The sequence below is a fragment of the Callorhinus ursinus genome, unplaced genomic scaffold (genome assembly GCF_003265705.2).
Source record: "Callorhinus ursinus isolate GAN/ISIS: 27379988/994484 unplaced genomic scaffold, GSC_fseal_2.0 scaffold12, whole genome shotgun sequence".
NCBI lineage: Eukaryota > Metazoa > Chordata > Mammalia > Carnivora > Otariidae > Callorhinus > Callorhinus ursinus.
In genome coordinates this window covers 84,492,755-84,512,390 of record NW_027397074.1, presented here as the reverse complement: position 1 = coordinate 84,512,390, position 19,636 = coordinate 84,492,755, and the positions used below count along the sequence as shown (strand labels likewise).

The 19,636-nt window shown below is 46.7% G+C and overlaps 1 protein-coding gene across 1 annotated transcript; it reads right to left on the bottom strand.

The window, feature by feature from the left end:
* Positions 1–18,839: 18,839 nt before the first annotated feature.
* On the bottom strand, positions 18,840–19,354 carry LOC112810871 (cilia- and flagella-associated protein 276-like). The gene is made up of 2 exons (XM_073898630.1): positions 19,276–19,354; positions 18,840–19,159 (listed from the first exon to the last, which is right to left on the bottom strand). Exons 1-2 carry the CDS (start codon positions 19,352–19,354, stop codon positions 18,840–18,842), a joined length of 399 nt encoding a protein of 132 aa, XP_073754731.1.
* Between the last annotated feature and the right edge of the window lie 282 nt (positions 19,355–19,636).

Below are 19,636 nucleotides of genomic sequence, written 5' to 3'. Positions count from 1 at the left end.
TGCCTGCTACAAGAGTGTCCTACCTGGAAATCACAGATAACTGGGGTTGGCTGCAGACTTGAGGGAGCTTCAAGGTCAGAGGTCAGTCAAACTCCAGTGTTCAGGGGGCCTGACGGGTAAGTGAACTGCCCATGTGGGTGATAGGGAGCGGTGCTGACCAACCAGGGCACACTTCTGATTCTGTCCCACCTGAAGGGGGTGCTTGTTGCCCAGGGGAATCTGGCCCTGCTGTTGCTGTTCTGATGTTTTTTGTTTTTTTTTTAAAGAAAAGCCAGAATTTCAATGTGCAATCTTCCAGTTTTTCAATACTGGATCTACTTCTAATTGTGGTAGCAATACTATGTGGGCCAAGGAAAAGGCTTCCAAGGGCCGGATTCAGTTAGAAACTGCAGACTTCAGGAAAACCCCACTTTGTTTTTCCTGTTCTATAATCACAAGAAACAAACTAGCGCAGAGGATGCCCTACGTGTAACAGAGACTTCAGAATCGAGTTTGTTCAAAAAAGCTGGAGATTTCAGTCTGGTGTTGGAATTTGGGCTGAGTTTGGTCGTGGAGGTGGATTGCTGGAACAGGGTATGGTCCATGCTTCACATTTAAACACAGGAGAGCTGCTCGGCCAGGCTGGAGAGCTCCATGGGTCCCCTCCCCAAGGTGGAGTCGTGCTGGTCAGTCTTCCTAGTACCCCTCTGCCCCCGTGGGAGCACCCCCACAGGGAGACCTGCTCTACCCCATTCCTCACCACCACCTTTGCTCACCCCAGCACTAGTTCCCTGAGGGGCTGGACTAGGGGGGCTCCAAGCCCACCCGAATCTGCTGTTCCTGCCAAAGGCTTGACCCTTCTTTCTCCCTCCTTTTTAGGAACCTAAGGCCTAGAGAAGAAATAGGTTTGCCCAAGTCCCAGAAGTGGCCCGGGGCACTTCCAAATACCCCAAACCACAGAGGGTTAGAAGCTCCTGTCAGTGTGTTCTATTTCAAGGCCCTGGGATTTCCAGGCTCTCCCTCATTGCTGATTTAGCACAGGGTGTCGACTCTGCTGTCCCCTTCGCTGCCACCAGCCCAGGCTCCTGATGCCATGACCTTGTGGCTGCCAGGCTCCCAGCCTCCTCATGTGGGCCTGCGATTGTCACTCTGGTCACAGCGTCTCCGCCTCCTCTCTGTCCCTTCTTCCCGCAGCTCCCCTTCCTCTGGGTTTGAAAACCAAAGGAGTGGAGAGGGAGCCATGTTCTTTTCACAAAGGGTCTGCTTACGATACACGGTTGTCACTTAGGAGGTCAGAGAAAGGTAGCCTGGCTCTTCAAGGAAAGTTCCTGAGTCTGGTGGCTGGAGTGAGGGCGGAGTCCTAGCCCCACACGCACCAACAGCAGCGGATTGGCAGGTGGCAGCACCTTGTGTGGGACCGTGGGGAGAGAGGTGGAGTTTTTGAAGGATTAAGAGGAAACCTGCCAAGCCACGGACGCAGGTTCTCAGGGAAGAGGGGCCCCCAGGTTTGTGTCCACGAGGCCATGAGAGCCAGGACTCAGGGCTCCAGGCCTGGCTTGTGCCTGGGAGTAGCAGTCACCTGCACCCGAGGGGCTGAGAACGGCAATCTGGGGGCCTCAGCGGGGAGCTCCTAGGGGGCCCCTCCTCACTCCTGGGTCCACGCCAGCCCCGGCACGGATCCGCTCAGAAAAAGCAAATCCAAGCAAGAACCAGTGCTATGAACGGAGTGTTTGTGTCCCCTTAAAATCCACATGTTGAAGCTTTAACCCCCAAGGTGATGGCCTTTGGGCAGTGGGGCTTCCGGGAGGAATTAGGTTTAGATGAGGTCTTGGGGGTCGGGCCCCATGATAGGATTATGCCCTTATGAGAAGAGGAAGAGACCCTGGCTTTCTCTCTCCCTCGTGTGAGGACACAGGGAGAAGGCGGCCATCCACAAGCCAGGAAGAGAGTCTTCGCCCAGAACTGCATCGGTTGGCGCCCGGATCTTGGACCCCCAGCCTCCAGAACCGTGAGAAACACATGCCTATTGTTTAAGCCCCCAGCCTGTGGTGGTTTGTTACAGCTCCCACGTCAGCTAAAACAGCCAGTATCTCTGGTCGGTGCACGACCCTCAGGCCGGGGGCCGCTGAGGCCCGCAAGGGTCCGCCAGCTGGGTGCCACGGACCCCCTTGTTGTTGTTGCTGACAGTTTTATTTTCCCAGTTCAAAGGCAGGAGGGGCTTAAGGAGAGACATTCGATTTCTAACTAACTCTCCTGGTGGGTGGCAGTGGGTCATAAGAAGACTTCTCTGTATACCAGTTTCTCATATTCATACGATTTTAAGTGTCACCCCACCCCCGCATCACCCCAGTTTTGTTGCTCACTCATTTCCCTGTGACCCAGGGCAGTAACAGGTGGGGAGGCAATGAGTGGCTCAGACACAGGAGTGTCAAAAAGGTTTGCAACCTAGTATCTCCACTGTTTACTTAAGATAACATTAAGAAGCGACTCTGCATCACCCCCCACGGACCTGCCCCCTACAGGTGGGCCCTCCCTCCCTGATCCAGCCCACCTGGGAAGGAGGGAGGGGAGGAAGGAAGGGAGGAAGGACGGACCCGCCCCACTTTGTGGGGTTGATGAGACTGCAAGTTGAAGGGTCAAGGGAGCCCAGAACTTACAGATGGCCCCAGGGGAGGGTTCAGAGCCTGCAGGACAGGGTGGGAGGTGACAGGGAAGCAGGGAGGTCAGTGGATGGGCCGTCCTGGGCCAGGAATCGTAGACTCAGACTCGCTGCTCCAGACCCAGCCTGCCACTGCCCAGCTAGTTACTAATGGGGACAACCCCCAAACCACTTCCAGCCTCGTTTGTTTCGGCCGTAAGACTAGAAAACACACTGCCAATCCTACACCTTCACAGGCTTGTCACGAGGACCAAATCGAATGGCTACAGTTCGTTGAAAGCATTTTTTAACATTGAGGTAGAATTCACAGAACATACAATTAACCATTGTAAGTTACAGTTCCGTGGTGTTTTGCACACTCACACTGTTCTGCAACCACCACCTCCATCTGGTCCCGACACGTGTCATTCGCCTGAAAAGGCAGCTCCATGTTCTTTAAGCGGTCATTCTTGCAGCGCCTACCAACCTCCAGTCTGTGCTCCGTCTCTATGGATTTACTTATTCTGGAATCATCCACGATGGACTCATCCACGGTGTGACCTTTTGTGTGTGGCTCCTTCCACCTAGCGTGATGTTTTCACGGTTCATCCATGTGGGTGGCAGGTGTCCTTCTTATGGTTGAATAATTTTCCACCGGAGGGACATCGCGTGTTTTGGCGATCCATTCGTGCTTTGTTGGATGCTCAGAGTGTTCCCATGTTTCAGCGGCTGTGAAAAGTGCTGCTGGGAACGGGTGTGTGTGTGTGTGTGTGTGTGTGTGTGTGTGTATTTGAGTGCCTGCTTGCAACACCTTGGGGTATCTGCCTAGGAGTGGAGCTCTGGGTTGTGTGGTAACTCACGTTTAACTCTCTGGGAACATTACACTGTTCAGTTGAAAGCATTTTTGTGAAGTCAGGAATGTGCGAGGAAGTGTATATCACCACCTCGGTCACCTTCCCCTGGGCACACTCTAGTCTGCCATGTTGTCTTTCTAAAAACTGTCCCCTGGGCCTTGGCTACCACCTGACCAGAGCACACCTCAGAGGAACAGTGACAGCCAACTTCTGTGTAACTATGCTAGTGTTTGCATTTTTACTTTGTAAGATTCTCTTACCTGGTATCTGCTCAGATTTTTTTTTTTTTAATTTTTAACTGAAAAGGGGAACTTGAGCTCTGTTCATTTGTGTCCGTTATATTGCTAGTTTGTATCAGAAACTGAGGCACAAGCAAGGTAGGTAACTTGTCCAAAGACACATTGCTGGTAGATGGTCAAATCTAGTACCCAGATGATGTGCTAAGAGCCCATGTTGTAAATCTCTGGTGCCTTCCTGATTCTCACAGCATATTGCCCATGGTGCCATCAATCTAGGGCCATCTTCATTCACGTGGTTGACGAAAACAGATTAGACAGGATCTGGCCAAGGAACAAGCCCATGGGACAGCACCAGCACCCCTCTCCCAGGATGGCATTTATCCCTACCAGCAGCCTCTGAGCCCCATTGTGGAATCACTTCCAGCCCCCTGAACCCAACCCACACAAAGGCACAGTAAGAGACCTAATCAGTTGAGTCAAACACCAATTGTAAAAGCAGAAATTAACTATTTTGGTGTGTGAATTTTTCTTGTTAATTTCATCTTGCCTCCCAATATAAATCTACCTCCTTAGTAATCCATTCTAGAATCTTGCTAGAAAGCAACAGCGATTCAGAGGTTGTCTATAATTTATGAAACTCTTACTCTCTTTTCTCCTCTTGAAAATTAAGACATTTCCCTAGGTCTAGTTTCCTGGGATTGTTCATTCTCCTTTATTCTCATTTATTCATTCACTCAACATGTTTACTGAGCACCTGCTACGTGCCAGGCACTGTACTAGGCACCAGAAGGAATCAGACAGGCATTCTGCTTTCGTGTCAGCACCCAGGGGTGTGTTTTGTCTGGGTGGGGAGCTGCCTGCCCTCCTGCCCCCGCCTGGACTGCACTTTTACAGTTGGGTCTGCTCTTCCTAGGGAGCAAAACGGAGCTCCAAACTCTGCTGCCCTGCACCTTCTGTTCCAGAATATTCCTATGCTTGCTTGCTCCACATTCCTCCCTGCGTCCTCTGGCTGGTCTTTGCATTGAGGGTGCATTCAAAGACCCATTGAACTTTGGGTCTTTCTGAGTGTCTTTCTGACACTTTTACAGAAATCTTTTCCACTTGCCTTCACCGTTGCTTCTGACCTTGGGCTTCTGTCCTTTGTCCCTTTAATTTCTGAAGTTCTAAGCAGCATCCAAGGGTTTGGGGGTGTTGCAGATGCCTTCTCCTCCTGTTCCTGTAGTGGTTTCTGTTTTTTATCAGTTGGGGTTTTGAAGGAGGAGGATGGGGATCTTGGGCAATGGGGGAGGCATCTCTGCCCTTCTGAAGGGAGCAGACTCTGCGAGGATGGAAGAGCGGCTTCTTCCAGGGCGTGGAGCTCCGGGGGCGGTGGTGGGGGTTACAGATCCAGGGAAGCACAGACAATCCGCTCCACCTCCATACCTCACAGCGGCTGTCCCTCGGGTCACATGAGGTAAACAGCCAAAGGAGGTCATTGCTGATTGGGCAGCTCTCCCAGAACCCTAGGCTGGCGGGGCTGCTCTAGACAAACAGGACTTGAAAAGAGACGCCCCGAGATGCTAATTTTGCATTCTCTTTCCCAGGATGCTCAGCAGTGCTTCTGATTCTGGTTGTCAAATACATTTATGCTATCCTTGATAACTAGATGCACTGAGGAACTCTTAGAGGATGCATATAATCGATACTGTAAACATAATTATTTCTAAATAATAACCGAAATGTCACTGTAAGCTAAAAAGGAACAAATCCTTCAGCTTTAAATACTCCAAGCAGTCGCCCCAGCTCTTGGCTGGTCCGAAGGTAGTGAGTTATCTCAATTGATTGTTCACAGTCAGTTACAGATCGAACTCCTTGTTCTACTCTTTCCCCCCTTCTCACTACTGCACTCGACTAGTCTTTTGCAGAGCTGACCCCCTCTACATATTAAATACGTTGCCCCTTTTTTCTATTTAAAAATTTTAAGTCAACACTACAAAGTAGTGCTGCTATGTTTGTATCATTGAAATAAGAGCTGGGGATACAAAAAAGCATTTTTAAATATAGTCTTTTCCCTTGAGGAGCTTATGATGAATTTGGGGAAGCCAACACAGACCCTCCTCCCTGCCCCCAAAATCAAATAGAGATGATGAAGATAGTATATATTCTAAGAGATCAAGGAAAGGAAATAGGGTGGGGATAGTATATATTCTAGGAGATCGAGGAAAGGAAATAAAAAGGCTTTTATCTTTCCCACTTTTTAATAGAGTAGGTTCTTTTTTCATTCAACAAATATTTACTGAATAGCTGCTACATGCCAGTAACTGGGGTTTTTTTCCTTTCTTTTCCAAATTTTATTTAAATTCTAGTTAGTTAACATACTGTGCAATATTGGTTTCAGGAGCAGAATTCAGTGGTTCATCACTTACATACACCACCTCGTGCTTATCATGACAAGTGCCCTCCTTTATGCCCATCACCCACCCACCTCCCCCCATCAACCCTCAATTTGTTCTCTATCGTTAAGAGTCTCTTACAGTTTGTTTCCCTTTCTCTCTCTGTCTCTCTTTTTTCCCCTTCCCCTGTATTCATCTGTTTTGTTTCTTAAAGTCCACGTGAATGAAATCATATGGTATTTGTCTTTCTCTGACTTATTTCACTTAACATAATACACTAGCTCCATCTATGTTGTTGCAAATGACATGCTTTCATTCTTTTTGATGGCTGAGTAACATTCCAGTGTGTGTGTGTGTGTGTGTGTGTGTGTGTGTGTGTGTGTATCTCACACATCTTTATCCATTCATCAGCGGATGGACACTTGGGCTGCTTCCACAGTTTGGCTATTGTTGATAATGCTGCTATAAACATCCGGGTGCATGTCCCCCATTGAATCTGTATTTTTGTGTCCTTTGGGTAGATACCTAGTAGTGCAGTTGCTGGATTATCAGGTAGTTCTATTTTAGAGTGGGGTTTTATTTGATTTCTACATTCCTTATGTCATTTGCAAACCAAACCAAGCCAAAACAAAAACCAAAGGAAAAGTCTTTGAAGATATGTAAGGATTTTTAAATGTTTTGAATATCAGTAGAATGAGAGACTAATATTTGATGATACAACACTTAATAGGCAAAATCAGGAGACATTTCAAAGTTGACAATCCTGTTAAGTCTTGAAGAGATATGAACATTCTGAAGAAGGAAACATTTTGGAAGAAGAAAAACCAAATCCAAGAGTCTGAAAACAGAGAAGAAGGTAGAGAAGGGCAGAGTATATTGTGGGACACCCAGGTGAAGCCTCAGAGCCACTTTGTCATCCTGGTTCTGCCCTTATGTTCTTGTGTAACCGTGGGAAACCTAGTCAGCTGCCTCCTCATCTGAAAGTAGGGGCCATAACACTGATTCACCTTTCTCCTAATTCCTTTTTTTTCTTTTTTAAGATTTTATTAATTTATTTGATAGAGCACAAGTAGGCGGAGCACCAGGCAGAGGGAGAGGGAGAGGGAGAAGCAGAAGTGGACTTCCCACAGAGCAGGCAGCCCGACGCCGGGCTTGATCCCAAGACCCTGGGATCATGACCTGAGCGGAAGACAGACGCTTAACGGACTGAGCCACCCAGGCGCCCCGGAAGTGTAATTCCTAACAGCATCAGAAACAAAGTGTAGTACCATGTGCTGGACACAAATGTGTATCTAATAAAGGAAGCTATTTGGTTTGTTCTCATAGGTAGGTGTAGGCAATCCAAGGTACCTTGAGAACACACTGGATTTCCCTAATGCTTCGGTGATTACTGTCTTGGGTAGTCTCAAGGTGACTCCACAGGGAGGTAAGGCAGCAGCGTTAAGAGCAGCACCCTAGGATTTAGAGAGACCAAGGGCTCCCGGTGAGTGTTCTCAATCTAAATCTTACGTCCTTTCCTGTATACCTCACTGCTTCCTCGGTAAGGGATAAACACATAGAAGGCGAACCACCTTACTTACAGTGGATCGTTCAAGCCAATTGATGATGCTATCATCATATACCAGCAATTAACACAGGATTATCATGTCTGAAGAATAATAAGTGATACTCTGAGAAAACAGTCTGTTGGCCACGGCCAATGCTGTACATTTGTCAAAGAAAACCCTATGTTTGTATTGTATTTTATAAGGTGCAAAATATTTTCATATTATTTATTTCACAATATGCTTTACAACCCAGTTAGGTTAGTGTGGCAGACATTACCATTTCACAAATGAAGAAACTGAGGCTCTGAGAACACATGGGTAACTCAGAGCCCACCAAAGAGTTTGTTACTTGTGGGACCAGCATAACCTTTCTTCTTCAAGCGATCTCTCTGCTACCCTCCAATGAAAAACCCACAAAGTGGGGTGCCTGGGTAGTTCAGTCTGTTAAGCCTCCAACTCTTCATTTTGGCTCAGGTCCTGATCTCAGGGTCCTGGGAGCCAGCCCTGCGTCGGGCTCTGTGCTCAGCTGGGAGTCCGTTTGAGATTCTCTACCTCCCCCAAACTTGCTCTCTCTCTCTCAAATAATAAATAAATCATAAAACAACAACAACAACAACAAAACAAACAAACAAAATACCGGGCACCTGGGTGGCTCAGTTGGTTAAGCAACTGCCTTTGGCTCAGGTCATGATCCCAGGCTCCTGGGACTGAGTCCCGCATCCGGCTCCCTGCTCAGCAGGGAGTCTGCTTCTCCCTCTGACCCTACCCCCTCTCATGCTCTCTCTATCTCATTCTCTCTCTCAAATAAATAAATAAAATCTTAAAAAAAAACTGACAAAGAAACAATGGCAACAAAGCCATAAACCAAGTGCTGTAGTGTCCCAATCAATGGAAACATGGCCTTCAAATGCAAATCTAGGTAATAACACGAGACAAGGTTCAGGGGATATAAGTAATTGGTGGTGGAATAAATGTGAACATAGACACAGAGACACTTGAGAGCAGAGCCAATTTCTCTGACCCTAGGAAAATCTCATCCCATAGGCTAGGGGACTGCGTAATCCCATCAGTCTTGATGATATGTATCTCCTCTCCCGAGGATTCCTAACCAGATAATAATCCCTGCAAAGCAATAATGAATGGCCAGCCCAGAGTAATAGAACAACTCCAGAAAGAGAAGAGTTCAGGGTTACTTCTTTCCAAGACTCATGTGACTAAGATAGGGTTGCCAAATAAAATACAAGATGCTAAGATAACAATCATTTTTTTAGTATAAGTATATCCCAAATATTGCATGGTATATTCTGCTATCATTGCGTACACTATAGTTTGAAGCCAAAACGATCTTGATTTGCAAAAACCTGGAATGTGAAAAGAGAAAGGGGATTTTTTTCAATACCAAAATCTTGATGTTTTACTAGAAAAGTAAAGCTTGGTGGGCCCAGGGCTTCGAGCTAATACCATGAACCACAGAGACCGCGGAATGCATAAAGCTGCATGGGCAATTTGTCTAGGGCTCAGAACAGTAAAACATCCCTTCTGCCATGCCATTACAGCCTTGAGATTTCCTTTGTCACCTTTCTCTGTGTTTTCTGTGAACACAGACAAACTTACAGATACGTACATTGTTTTGCTTTATAGAGTGACACAGAAGCATGCTATGCAAATTAGTTTGCAACTTGCTTGTGCTCTTTCCACTGCACTATGCTACCCCTTACTCTCCTGCCCTCTCTCCTGCACACCTGACACTGGGGATAAGGAGGCGCATGAGGCATGGTTCATTCCCTAGGTCACCTAAACCCTGGCTCTCCCTCTTCTCAAGAAACAATCTGGAGACAAGAGGACCTTCTTTTTCAGCATGATCCATGCAGACCCATAAACGCTCAATATGCTGCTGTCCAGTAGTCATCTCTGCTGGCAGGTCGTCGTCGTGCACAATGCGTTTACCGGTGTGTTTAAGAAACCGTCGGGCAGGAGCTAGTACTTGGCTGGCCTGTAGGGGGAAAAATATATATATATTTTTTTCCTCCCCGCCCCCGCAGCAAAAGGCCAGTCAAGTGAAGCAGTGGGAGTGGAGAAGGAACAAAGAAATCTGTAACTGGCTGTGATCAATTAATTGTAAACACCACTGCACTCGGACCAGCCAGAACAAATGACCGCACTGCCATTTATATAAGTCTCCAAAGTTCCATCTTCTCCACAGTTATGGTGATTATAGTAAGGATTACTTTTAAATGTATAAATATAAGCTTTATATATAAACCACGTATTTTAAAGACAAAAACATGAAACAACTTTATCGGGGAAAAAAGGCTTTCCCTCTTCAATGGAATTAAAAGAGCTCCGGGCCATGCTGCTCAGGGCATTGTGGGTGATTTGCATGCAAACAAGCAGCAGCCACATCCACCAGAATCCAAAAGGTGGGTCCTGGCGGTTCTGTTAAGTGCGCCGAAGTGACACGATTTGTCTTAAATCTGAATTTGTCTTGTCAGGGCGTCTTCCTAGGCAGGACGCATGTGGGGACGGCATGTGGGGGCGGATCGCCTCCGCCTTTCCGAACGGCCGCTCCCGGGACGCAGGTGCAGGGATGCAGGGATGCTCGGCGGCCGTGCGCCCCCAGCCCGGAGCCCGAGCGCCCGGGTCCTCATCTCCACCCGCCCGGAGTGCTCGCTTGCGCTTTACCGGCCAGGCTCTCCTGCTCTCCTGCTCTCACCAGGCGATTTTGTTCCTATGAGAACTGGATGCTGTCAGCCCCCTGGGGCCGGGGGGCCGGGGTCCCCCTGTGCAAACCCAAGGAGACTGAGATAGCGTATCAGTAGAAGTCAGTTTTGCAATGCTGCCGTGCAGAAACAAGGCGGACGGTAACCGCAGACAGGAGTCATGGGGCGGGCAATTGCCATGGTTTCCCCCAGGACCTGGCGGCGCGTCTCCCGCCGCCCCTCCCGGCCCTCCCCGGGCACGGCCCGGACTGCGCGGTCCTGTCCGAGCGCGCGCCCGCGTCCCGGAGCCCAGCGGCCGCCGGGGCACCGTCTGCGGGACCCCGGCGCACAGCCAGAGGTGGGCGCGGCGGCGCTGGGCGGAAGATTTCATCTTCAGGTTGAGCAGCCGCGACCAAGAGCTTGACCCCCTCCCGGGTACGACAGATATTTTCAGTCATACCCATGTAATCATCAGGAATGATCGCTCTTTCCTTCGTTCGTTTTAAAACAAGCGACTGACAATTTGAAAAGGAAGAAATTTACATTTTTAAAAGATTTTATTTAAATTCAGCAGATTATTTCACGTATGAATTAAAATTTGCCCTTACTAAATAAAAATACCACACCTCGCAGTTCCCTCTGTGCTTCCCTGTTGGAAATAGTGTGTGTTTTAAATTTTAAATTTAAAAAATTCAATTTTAATTTTAAAACCAATTTAAACCAATTTGTCTTAAAATTAAACTTCAAAATTCATCTAAATTAACTTTAAATTAATCTTTAACAAATAAAAATTCCAAGCGGCGACATACAATGATAGAAATCAAGTCACTCGAGTTCTGTTTCTTGTCTGAACAATCACTGTCCTACGATTTTTCGATGTTGTTGTTAATAGGCTTTATTTTTAGGGCAGTTTTAGGATCACAACAAAATTGAGTAGAATAAATTTTTCTTGAGGTATCTTCTTTGACTCATAGGTTATTCACAAGTGTGCTGTTTGATCGCCAAGCATTTTGGGATTTTCCAGCTATCTTTCTATTACTGGTGTGTAGTTTAGTTCTATTGTGGTCTGAAGCAGACAATTTATGATTTCTAGCCTTTTAAATTTGTTAAGGTGTGTTTTATGACCCAGAATGTGGTCTATCTTGGTGAATGGCCCATGTGAGCTTGAGAAGAATGTTGAATTCTGCTTTTGAATGAAGTGGTCCACAGATGTCAACTGGTGACTTACTTTTAATAATGTGAGTCCTGGGGAACCACAGTAACTCGAGCTGAGTCCGCGTGTGTTGATTGACTCTATGCCGGAAGAGTTCTCCAAATCAACTTCCATGTAGAATAGGATGTGTATTAAAGGCAACATTTAAAATGGGTGAATTCCAATCTTAGAGATATTTATTACATTCAAGAGTAGCAGCACTATTTTACAACTTGGACAAGCAATAGATTTGGGGAGAGGAGCATTTTGTTTCTGACATTGTTTAAAATTACCAGCGCATGGTGATAATAAAAAAGCAGGCCACCTTCTAATCGACTCTATGATTGTTTCTTAGTCCCTGTTGCACAGCATCCTGCCTCCCGTGTGCCCGCCTTCCTGGCACATCCCCTTCCGGTGCATGCTCTCCTTGGATCCGCAGGCCTCAGGGACAAGTTGTTTCTTCTGTTGTTTCTCAATCTGGGGGCATTGGGTCTGAATGGTTCTGCTCACAGGCACCTGAGCCCCTGATAGGCTGACTCCCTTCCGTAGGGGGCTGGCTGCTCACCGGGGGTACTTTATCTTGTTCCCTTTCTACTGCCCAGTCCCAGCATTTCCCTAAAAGTCACAAGGCTCTGCACTTGTCCACCTCTTTCCGGGCTGCGAATCTGCTGACTTTTCTCCAAATCCCCCCAGAGAGGCATACATCTTCATTCCTCAGCCTGCACCCTAGCTTCTCCCGGGAACTCCACTGGGGGACTTATTTCCTTCCTCTGGCCTGGCTACATGGAGTTTGCTCCTGAATTGGCCCAGAATTTTGGGGGGGAATGTTGGACATTTCTTTCCACACTCATCATCAATAACCTATGTTTCATGTGCTCCTCCCCACCCCACCCAAGAGTGAGGATGAATTTGCCAACAGCAGGGCTATCAATAGGCTTAGGCCTAAGTGGTAAAAGGTCCCCCTTTCTTAAGTTAAAAAAGGATTTTAATTAATGTTATTTATATGTCAATAATAGCACTAGCAAAAACATAAAATCGTTCCATGTAATGTATAAACCATGTATAAATGTCCAAATATGAAATGCAAGCTAACAGAAACATGAATTTTAAATCACAATAAATAAAAACAAAATCACCATGATACAATAATTTGCTATACAGTAGTCTTGCATACAGGTCTTGCTTTTGTAAAACGGAAACGGCAGTTTTGCTGTTTACTCACATTACATTATGGCACTGAATTTTTGTACTGACAAAATTCCCTCAGCCAAATAAACAATTTTTATAATCTAAAATAGTAAACCGGTACAAAGTAGTTTCTAATTTCTGTCTAGGTAATATTTGCTTTCTGGATAGCGGAGATGAAATGCAAGTTATTACACAATCAAAGTGCTTGCAGTTGTTATTTGGGAACTCAGCAATACAGTTCTGACCCAGGAGAGAAACCACAGTGCAAAGTGTCAGGTTAGGCAATGTGTGAGTTAGTGCCCAGAGAAGATTTGCTTAATTTGAAAATAGTCACCAATCAGGGCAGAAAGAGAGCTCCTTGTTTAGAAGCATAAGCTATGTCAGATATAGACCAACAAGATTTTTCTCTTGTCAAGCTTTTTCCTTCTTTGAAATTCCAAGTGGAATGATCGATATCAATCCTGTTAGAATAAGACTTCGTTCCTCTTTTAATAAGTGTGCACACTAATTTTGCAAAAAAAAACCCCCACTTTATCATTATTGCTGGAACATTGTTAAAACATACATTTATGTATCACTCATCATTGGAGTCAATACAATTGTAATAAAAATTTAAATATTTTGCAAAATAATGAAGATATCTGTAGTGGGAATGGCATCCATGTATAGGAGGTGCCCTTGTGCAGGGCACACCCAGAGCACCTGTACATGGAGCCCAGGTTTTGGAGCATTGGTTGTCCCTCAGGCTCCCTCCTTGTAGGTGCACACACACATTCCAACAAAATCTGCCCCTCCTGTGAGGTAAATAACTAATCTGTGTCTGGAGCCCAGGGCTAAGCTGACACTTACACAGCAGTACTTATATTGGTATTCTAATGTGGGATATTTTATTCTCCTTAGAAAACAGCTAACCTTCTCTTTAAACATTGAAATGAATGCATCATTTCAAAGGAGTGTCTGAACTTTTCTCTGGTATGCTACCAATAGTGCGACTTGTAAGGAATGTCTATTCCATCCGTGTCCCTTGTGCCTCTAATTGCTGCTGGTCCCATAGGCCCAGCAATTGTAACATGTTGTACGACTGGATCTTTGTCCTCCAGAGCAGTTCCCACACCTGCTCCCCAACATTCGCTCACCGCCTTCAGTTGTTTTGTATTGTAGGGAAATACACATAACATTTCACCATTTTCACCATTTTTTTAAAAGATTGTATTTATTTGACAGAGAGAGACACAGCGAGAGAGGGAACACAAGCTGGGGGATGGCAGAGGGAGAGGCAGGCTTCCCGCGGAGCAGGGAGCCCGATGCGGGACCGGATCCCAGGACCTTGGGACCATGACCCGAGCCGAAGGCAGACGCTCAACAATTGAGCCACCCAGGCGTCCCCATTTTCACCATTTTTAAGTAAGCAGCTCAGTAGCATTAAATACATCCACAGTGTTGTATGACCCTCACCACCATTTATGTCCAGAACTTTTTGCATCTTGTAGAACTGGAACCCTATATCCATGAAACAACTACTCCCCGTTTCCATCCCCCGCCCCCCGCACTACTCTCCGTCTCCCTGAATCTGACTATTCTAAGGATCTCACATAAGTGGAGTCCTGTGGTATTTGTCTTTTTTTTTTTTTCAAAGATTTTATTTGAGAGAGAGAATGAGAGATAGAAAGCACGAGAGGGAAGAGGGTCAGAGGGAGAAGCAGACTCCCCGCTGAGCTGGGAGCCCGATGCGGGACTCGATGCCGGGACTCCAGGATCATGACCTGAGCCGAAGGCAGTTGCTCAACCAACTGAGCCACCCAGGTGCCCGGTATTTGTCTTTTTGTGACTGGCTTAGGTGCATATCCTCCAGGTCCATCCATGTTGTTGCCTGTGTCGGGATTTCCTTTCTTTCTAAGGGCTGAATACTACTCCGTTGTGCATATATACCACATGGTGTTTATCCATGCATCTGTTGATGGGCGCGGGGGATGGGGTGTGGGATGGGGGGGTTGGCTGTTGTGAATAATGCCGCTCTGAGCACAGATGTTCAAATATCTGAAAAAAAAAAATCTGTTGGTGTCCCTGTTCTCAGTTCCGTGGGGTGTATACCCAGAAGTGGAATGGCTGGATCATCTGGTAAATCGAGCTGCAATTTTCTGAGGAACTGCCGCGCTGTTCCCTCAGGGGCCGCATCATCTTGCTTTCCCACCCCCAGTGCACCCGGGTTCCAACTTCTCCACACTGATCAATTATTTTTAATCATCTCTCCCTTTCTCCTCTTAGCTATATCCCCTTTCTGATTGTTTCTTACCTTCCAACACTCGCATTGCTTTTGCATAAACCAGACATGATGGGATAGACAGTCTTCCTAAAATCCTTCGAAACAAGCACAATGGCAGCGACCAGAGGTCACCTGGAATGCGATGGAAGGACCGCTTGACCTCCAACGCCATCTGTTGGAGGTGGACCGAGTAACAAGCCTCGCCTCCAACATAAAAAGCCTCAGGAGCCAGTTCAGCCTACATTAATCTCTGGGCTGGACTGGTTTTGCCAATGTGTTCCTTTCTCAGAGGCTTTGGGAAGGTCCTTGGAGAGGGTCTAGATGCCTGGAGGCTTCAGATGGAGGATTGAAGAGAGTTCCATGTGCCTGATGCCCAGAGAAGTAGGGTCAGGGTAAGGTGGAGGGTGGTAGACAAAGGCAGAGAGATGTTTATTTGGGACATTTCCATAGAAATAGGGAGGCAAGATATTTACTGGAGATCAATGCTTGTGAAAGGAAGACGGGAGAACGGGATTGGGCAGAGGAAGAAGTTGAACTATGATACAGCTCCAACAACCAGCAATCCAGTACTGAGCTCTGCAGCAAATTGTGCCCATGACTCAAACTAGCTTTCAATGCTTAAAAGAAAAGGAATACTCAGATATTTGTACACCATGTTCAGAGCGACATTATTCCCAACAGCCAGGGTGGAAACCCCCATGTGTCCATCAACAGATGCGTGCTTGGGTCCACCAAATGTGGCACATCTACGCAATGGAATCTTATGCAGCCTTAAAAAGGAAGGAGAGTCTGGGGTGGTGCCTGGGTGGCTCAGTTGGTTAAGCGACTGACTCTTGGTTTTGGCTCAGGTCATGATCCCAGGGTTGTGAGATCGAGCCCCCATGTTGAGCCCCACACTCAGTGCAGGGTCTGCTTGTCCCCCCTCCCTCCTTGTGCATGTGCACACACTCTCTCTCTCTCTAAAATAAATAAAATTTTTTACAAAAGGAAGGAAAATTTGACACATGCGACAACATGGATGAACCTGGAGGACTTTATACAGAGTAAAATAAGCCAGTCATGAAAGGACAAACACTATAAGATCCCACTTAGGTGAGGTACCTAGACTGGTCAAAAAGACAGAAAGTAGATGGATGCCTGGGTGGCTCAGTCGGTTAAGCATCTGCCTTAGGTTTGGGTCATGATCTCAAGGTCCTGGAATCGAGTCCCACATCAGGCTCTCTGCTCACTCTCCCTTTGTGCTCTCTCTCTCTCTCTCTCTCAAATAAATAAATAAACTCTTAAGCAAAAAAAAAAAAATAGTAGAACGGTGGTTGGCAGGGCTGGGATGGGTAGCACTCAGCGTGTCTTATACTTAAGGCTACTCAACCGTACACTTCAAAATGGTTAAGACGGTAAGTTTTAAGTTACGTGTACTATACCATGATTTAAAAAAACAACAAAAGAAGTAAAGAAATGTATGATATGCAGAACGGCAGGACGTCTAGAGTATACTCGGCCCCAGGTATGGTCCGGGCAGGGCCCTAGCTCAGTTTCTCCAGATCCTAGTTCTGCTTTATGTGTTTGCCTTGTCCTCACAGGGGCTTCCCTCTTCAGCAGCTGGGACAACGGGCTCCCTTGTTCACATCCAGTGGGAGAGAGGCTCCTCCCCCAGCCATGGAACAAAGTCTTTTCTGTCGATAGGATGGGACCATGTGCCCAGCTCATGATCAATACCAGACCCAGGTCAAGGCCATGCATTGCTGGGCTGAGATTCTGAACCGATTCCTGCTGAGGGACTTGGAATTACCATATTGGAGTGGTCTCAGCAAGGGTGAGGGGTTCCGTCAGGGGTGGGGGGTGAGAACCAGTGGTGTCTGCTATAACCTCATCACAATCCTAACAGCAACACCCTCTCATCCGTTCCCTTCCCCTTACACCAGCCTTCTGCTTATTATGTATGTGAAATCCTTGTGAGTGATGGAATTCATACTTGACCCACAGCAGGTGCCCAATGTAGACTCCTTGATTATTTGACTCAAGTTTCATGTCCTTGAGGGGATAAAATTTAGGAGAATTGCCCAGTTTGGTGGTTGGGATGTGTTTTCAATAGATAAATCTCTACTTTAGAAAAATGAAGTTTTGGTCTCTGAAAAACTTTGTTTAATAAAGCAGCACAGTCAACATTGCCCAAGCACAAGCCTAAATGTAGCGTTTCATGGCCGGGCCCGTTCTCTGTGGGGCCAGGTCAGTCAAATGGCAGAGCAGGACAGGGGCTGCCGATGGCAGGGAGAAGCGATCACGGGAGGGTCTGCAGAGCAGAGCTTTATTAAATTCCAGCCATGCTAAAGGCCACAGTGGTCCTGACGAGACAGTGCTTGTGGCCTGCGCCCAGCCGCTGTCTTCCCTCATTGCTCCAGGGTCCTTAGGGAGCCTCCAGGTTTTATCTGACCCATAGCAAGTGTTCTTACTGGAAGTGTTGGTCTGCTCCTTCCTTCCACTCTTAAGATCCTGGATGAAGGGAATTTTAGAACTCAGGAGGCCTTAGGGAATGTTGCCTCCAAGGTTAACAAAGTAGGGGCCATTTCATCTGGGGGAGAATTGTCTCAGTAAATCTCAGGATTCAGAGCTATTGTACCTAGATATAGAGCAGAGGAGACCCTGGTCTTTGTCCTCATCTCTGGAGTTCTTCCTTACGTCCTTGTTTCTCTTTCTTCCATTCCTTTTTCTGTAATTCTGCCCTTATTGGCCTAGAGGTGGGATGAAAGTATCCTTTAAAGTGTTCATTGTATTGTTTAATTAATACAGTTCTGTGTTTCTGATAGTTTATTCTTTTTAAGTGCGCGAGCTAAAGGTATTAGGAGAGATGGGCCTGTCACTGGAGAGAAGATCAGAAGGGAGACAGGTGACCAGGTGTTTTGTTTTTTTTTGTTTGTTTTTTTTTTAAGATTGGCTCCATGGCCAGTGTGGGGCCCAGCACGGGGCTTGAACTCATAACTATGAGATCAAGACCTGAGCTAAGATCAAGTGTTGGATGCTTGACCAACTAACTGAGCCACCCAGGCTGGCCAGCCAGGCTTGAAACATTCTAACAACTTAATATGCTAACTCCCTGGGAGGTGGGCGTAAACAACTGCCTTCAGTGTAATAGAAGTTCAGGAATATACCAAAACTGCACTTTGCATTGGGAAATGTAATTTGCCGAGAGTACTGTCTCTTGGGTACAGCAACAGCCCCATACATGTGATTTGTACTCTCACTAAAACACCTTCTCCCTAACAAGTGAATCACAGTGGTGCAATTAACAGACTATTGTGATGGTGGACAATCAAGCAACTGCTTAGAACCTTATTTTTCTCATATGTAAAAGGAGGAAGGTGTCTAGAGACCCCTGAACTCATCTCTAAAGTTCTGTGATTCTGATATGATTTTTAAACTTTTCTACAGTTTTATTGATATATACACCATAAAATCCATCCTTTTAAATAAAAGTGTACAATTCAGTGGTTTTCAGTATATTCATAGAGTTGTGCAACCGTCACCACTACCTAATTTTATTTTATTTTTTATTTATTTATTTTTTAAAGATTTTACTTATTTATTTGACAGAGAGAGACACAGCGAGAGCAGGAACACAAGCAGGGTGGAGGGGGGAGAGGGAGAGGCAGGCTTCCTGCCGAGCAGGGAGCCCGATGCGGGGCTCGATGCGGGGCTCGATGCGGGGCTCGATCCCAGGACCCTGAGATCATGACCTGAGCCGAAGGCAGGCGTTTAACGACTGAGCCACCCAGGTGCCCCTTATTTTATTTTTTTCCAGCACAACTCTATTTAATGGAGGTGGGCCTCAGGATGTTCCACTATGATTAATTAGTCCAGGGACCTGTCAACATTAGGTAGAGAAGAAGCCACCATCATTCTTTCGGGAATAGCCTCCATCGGTGGCCGCGGTGTGAGGGGACACAATGGATCCCTGAATGCTGTGGATAGACTCCTTCTTCAGGTTGATCCAGTGTCTGATGTTAGCTCGGGAAGTGATGGAAGGTGGTGGAGGAGGGGGTAAAAGTTCTCCAGGGAATTGGATCTTGATGATTCTGTGGGTCTCCTGGATGGTCTCCTGGTGTAAGAGTATCTCACTTTTGTTCTTGAATGTCCCTGTGTGGTGGTTGTACCAGGCTGCTAAGCAGAAATCCAGGTCATCCTTTGGTATCTCAGGATCAAAAAAATAAACATCTCGCCTCATGGAGGTGATTGTGGGAGTTGAGCTGAGCCGACTCCAGGGTTCCTGTTGCTGAGCAAGGTGAGCTGCGTTCTTATATGGCAGTTTCTTGGAAGCCCAGAGTTTTCCCAGAAGGTATCATCGTTATCCAACGTAGGGTGCTGGAAAGTGTGTTGGGTGAAAGGCATGGTAAAAATGCAGAGTGAGCTACTGGTGTGAGTACCACCACTACCTAATTTTAGAACAGTTTCATTACCCTGAAAAGAAACCCCATATCCATGAGCAGTCACTCCCCAACCTCCTACCTCCACCCCTGGCAACCACTAATCTATTGTCTGCTAGATTTGCCTGTTCTGGGGCGCCTGGGTGGCTCAGTCAGTTAAGCATCTGCCTTCAGCTCAAGTCATGATCCCAGGGTCCTGGGATTAGGTCCTGGGATTGAGTCCCGCATAGGCTCCTTGCTTAGTGGG

Excerpts from the sequence above, each read along its gene's own strand:
- LOC112810871 (XM_073898630.1), bottom strand. The coding sequence starts at position 19,354 with ATGCCTTTCACCCAACACACTTTCCAGCACCCTACGTTGGATAACGAT. Across the intron at positions 19,160-19,275 it reads GGAAAACTCTGGGCTTCCAA|AGATACCAAAGGATGACCTG; the intron begins GAAACTGCCATA and ends TTTTTGATCCTG.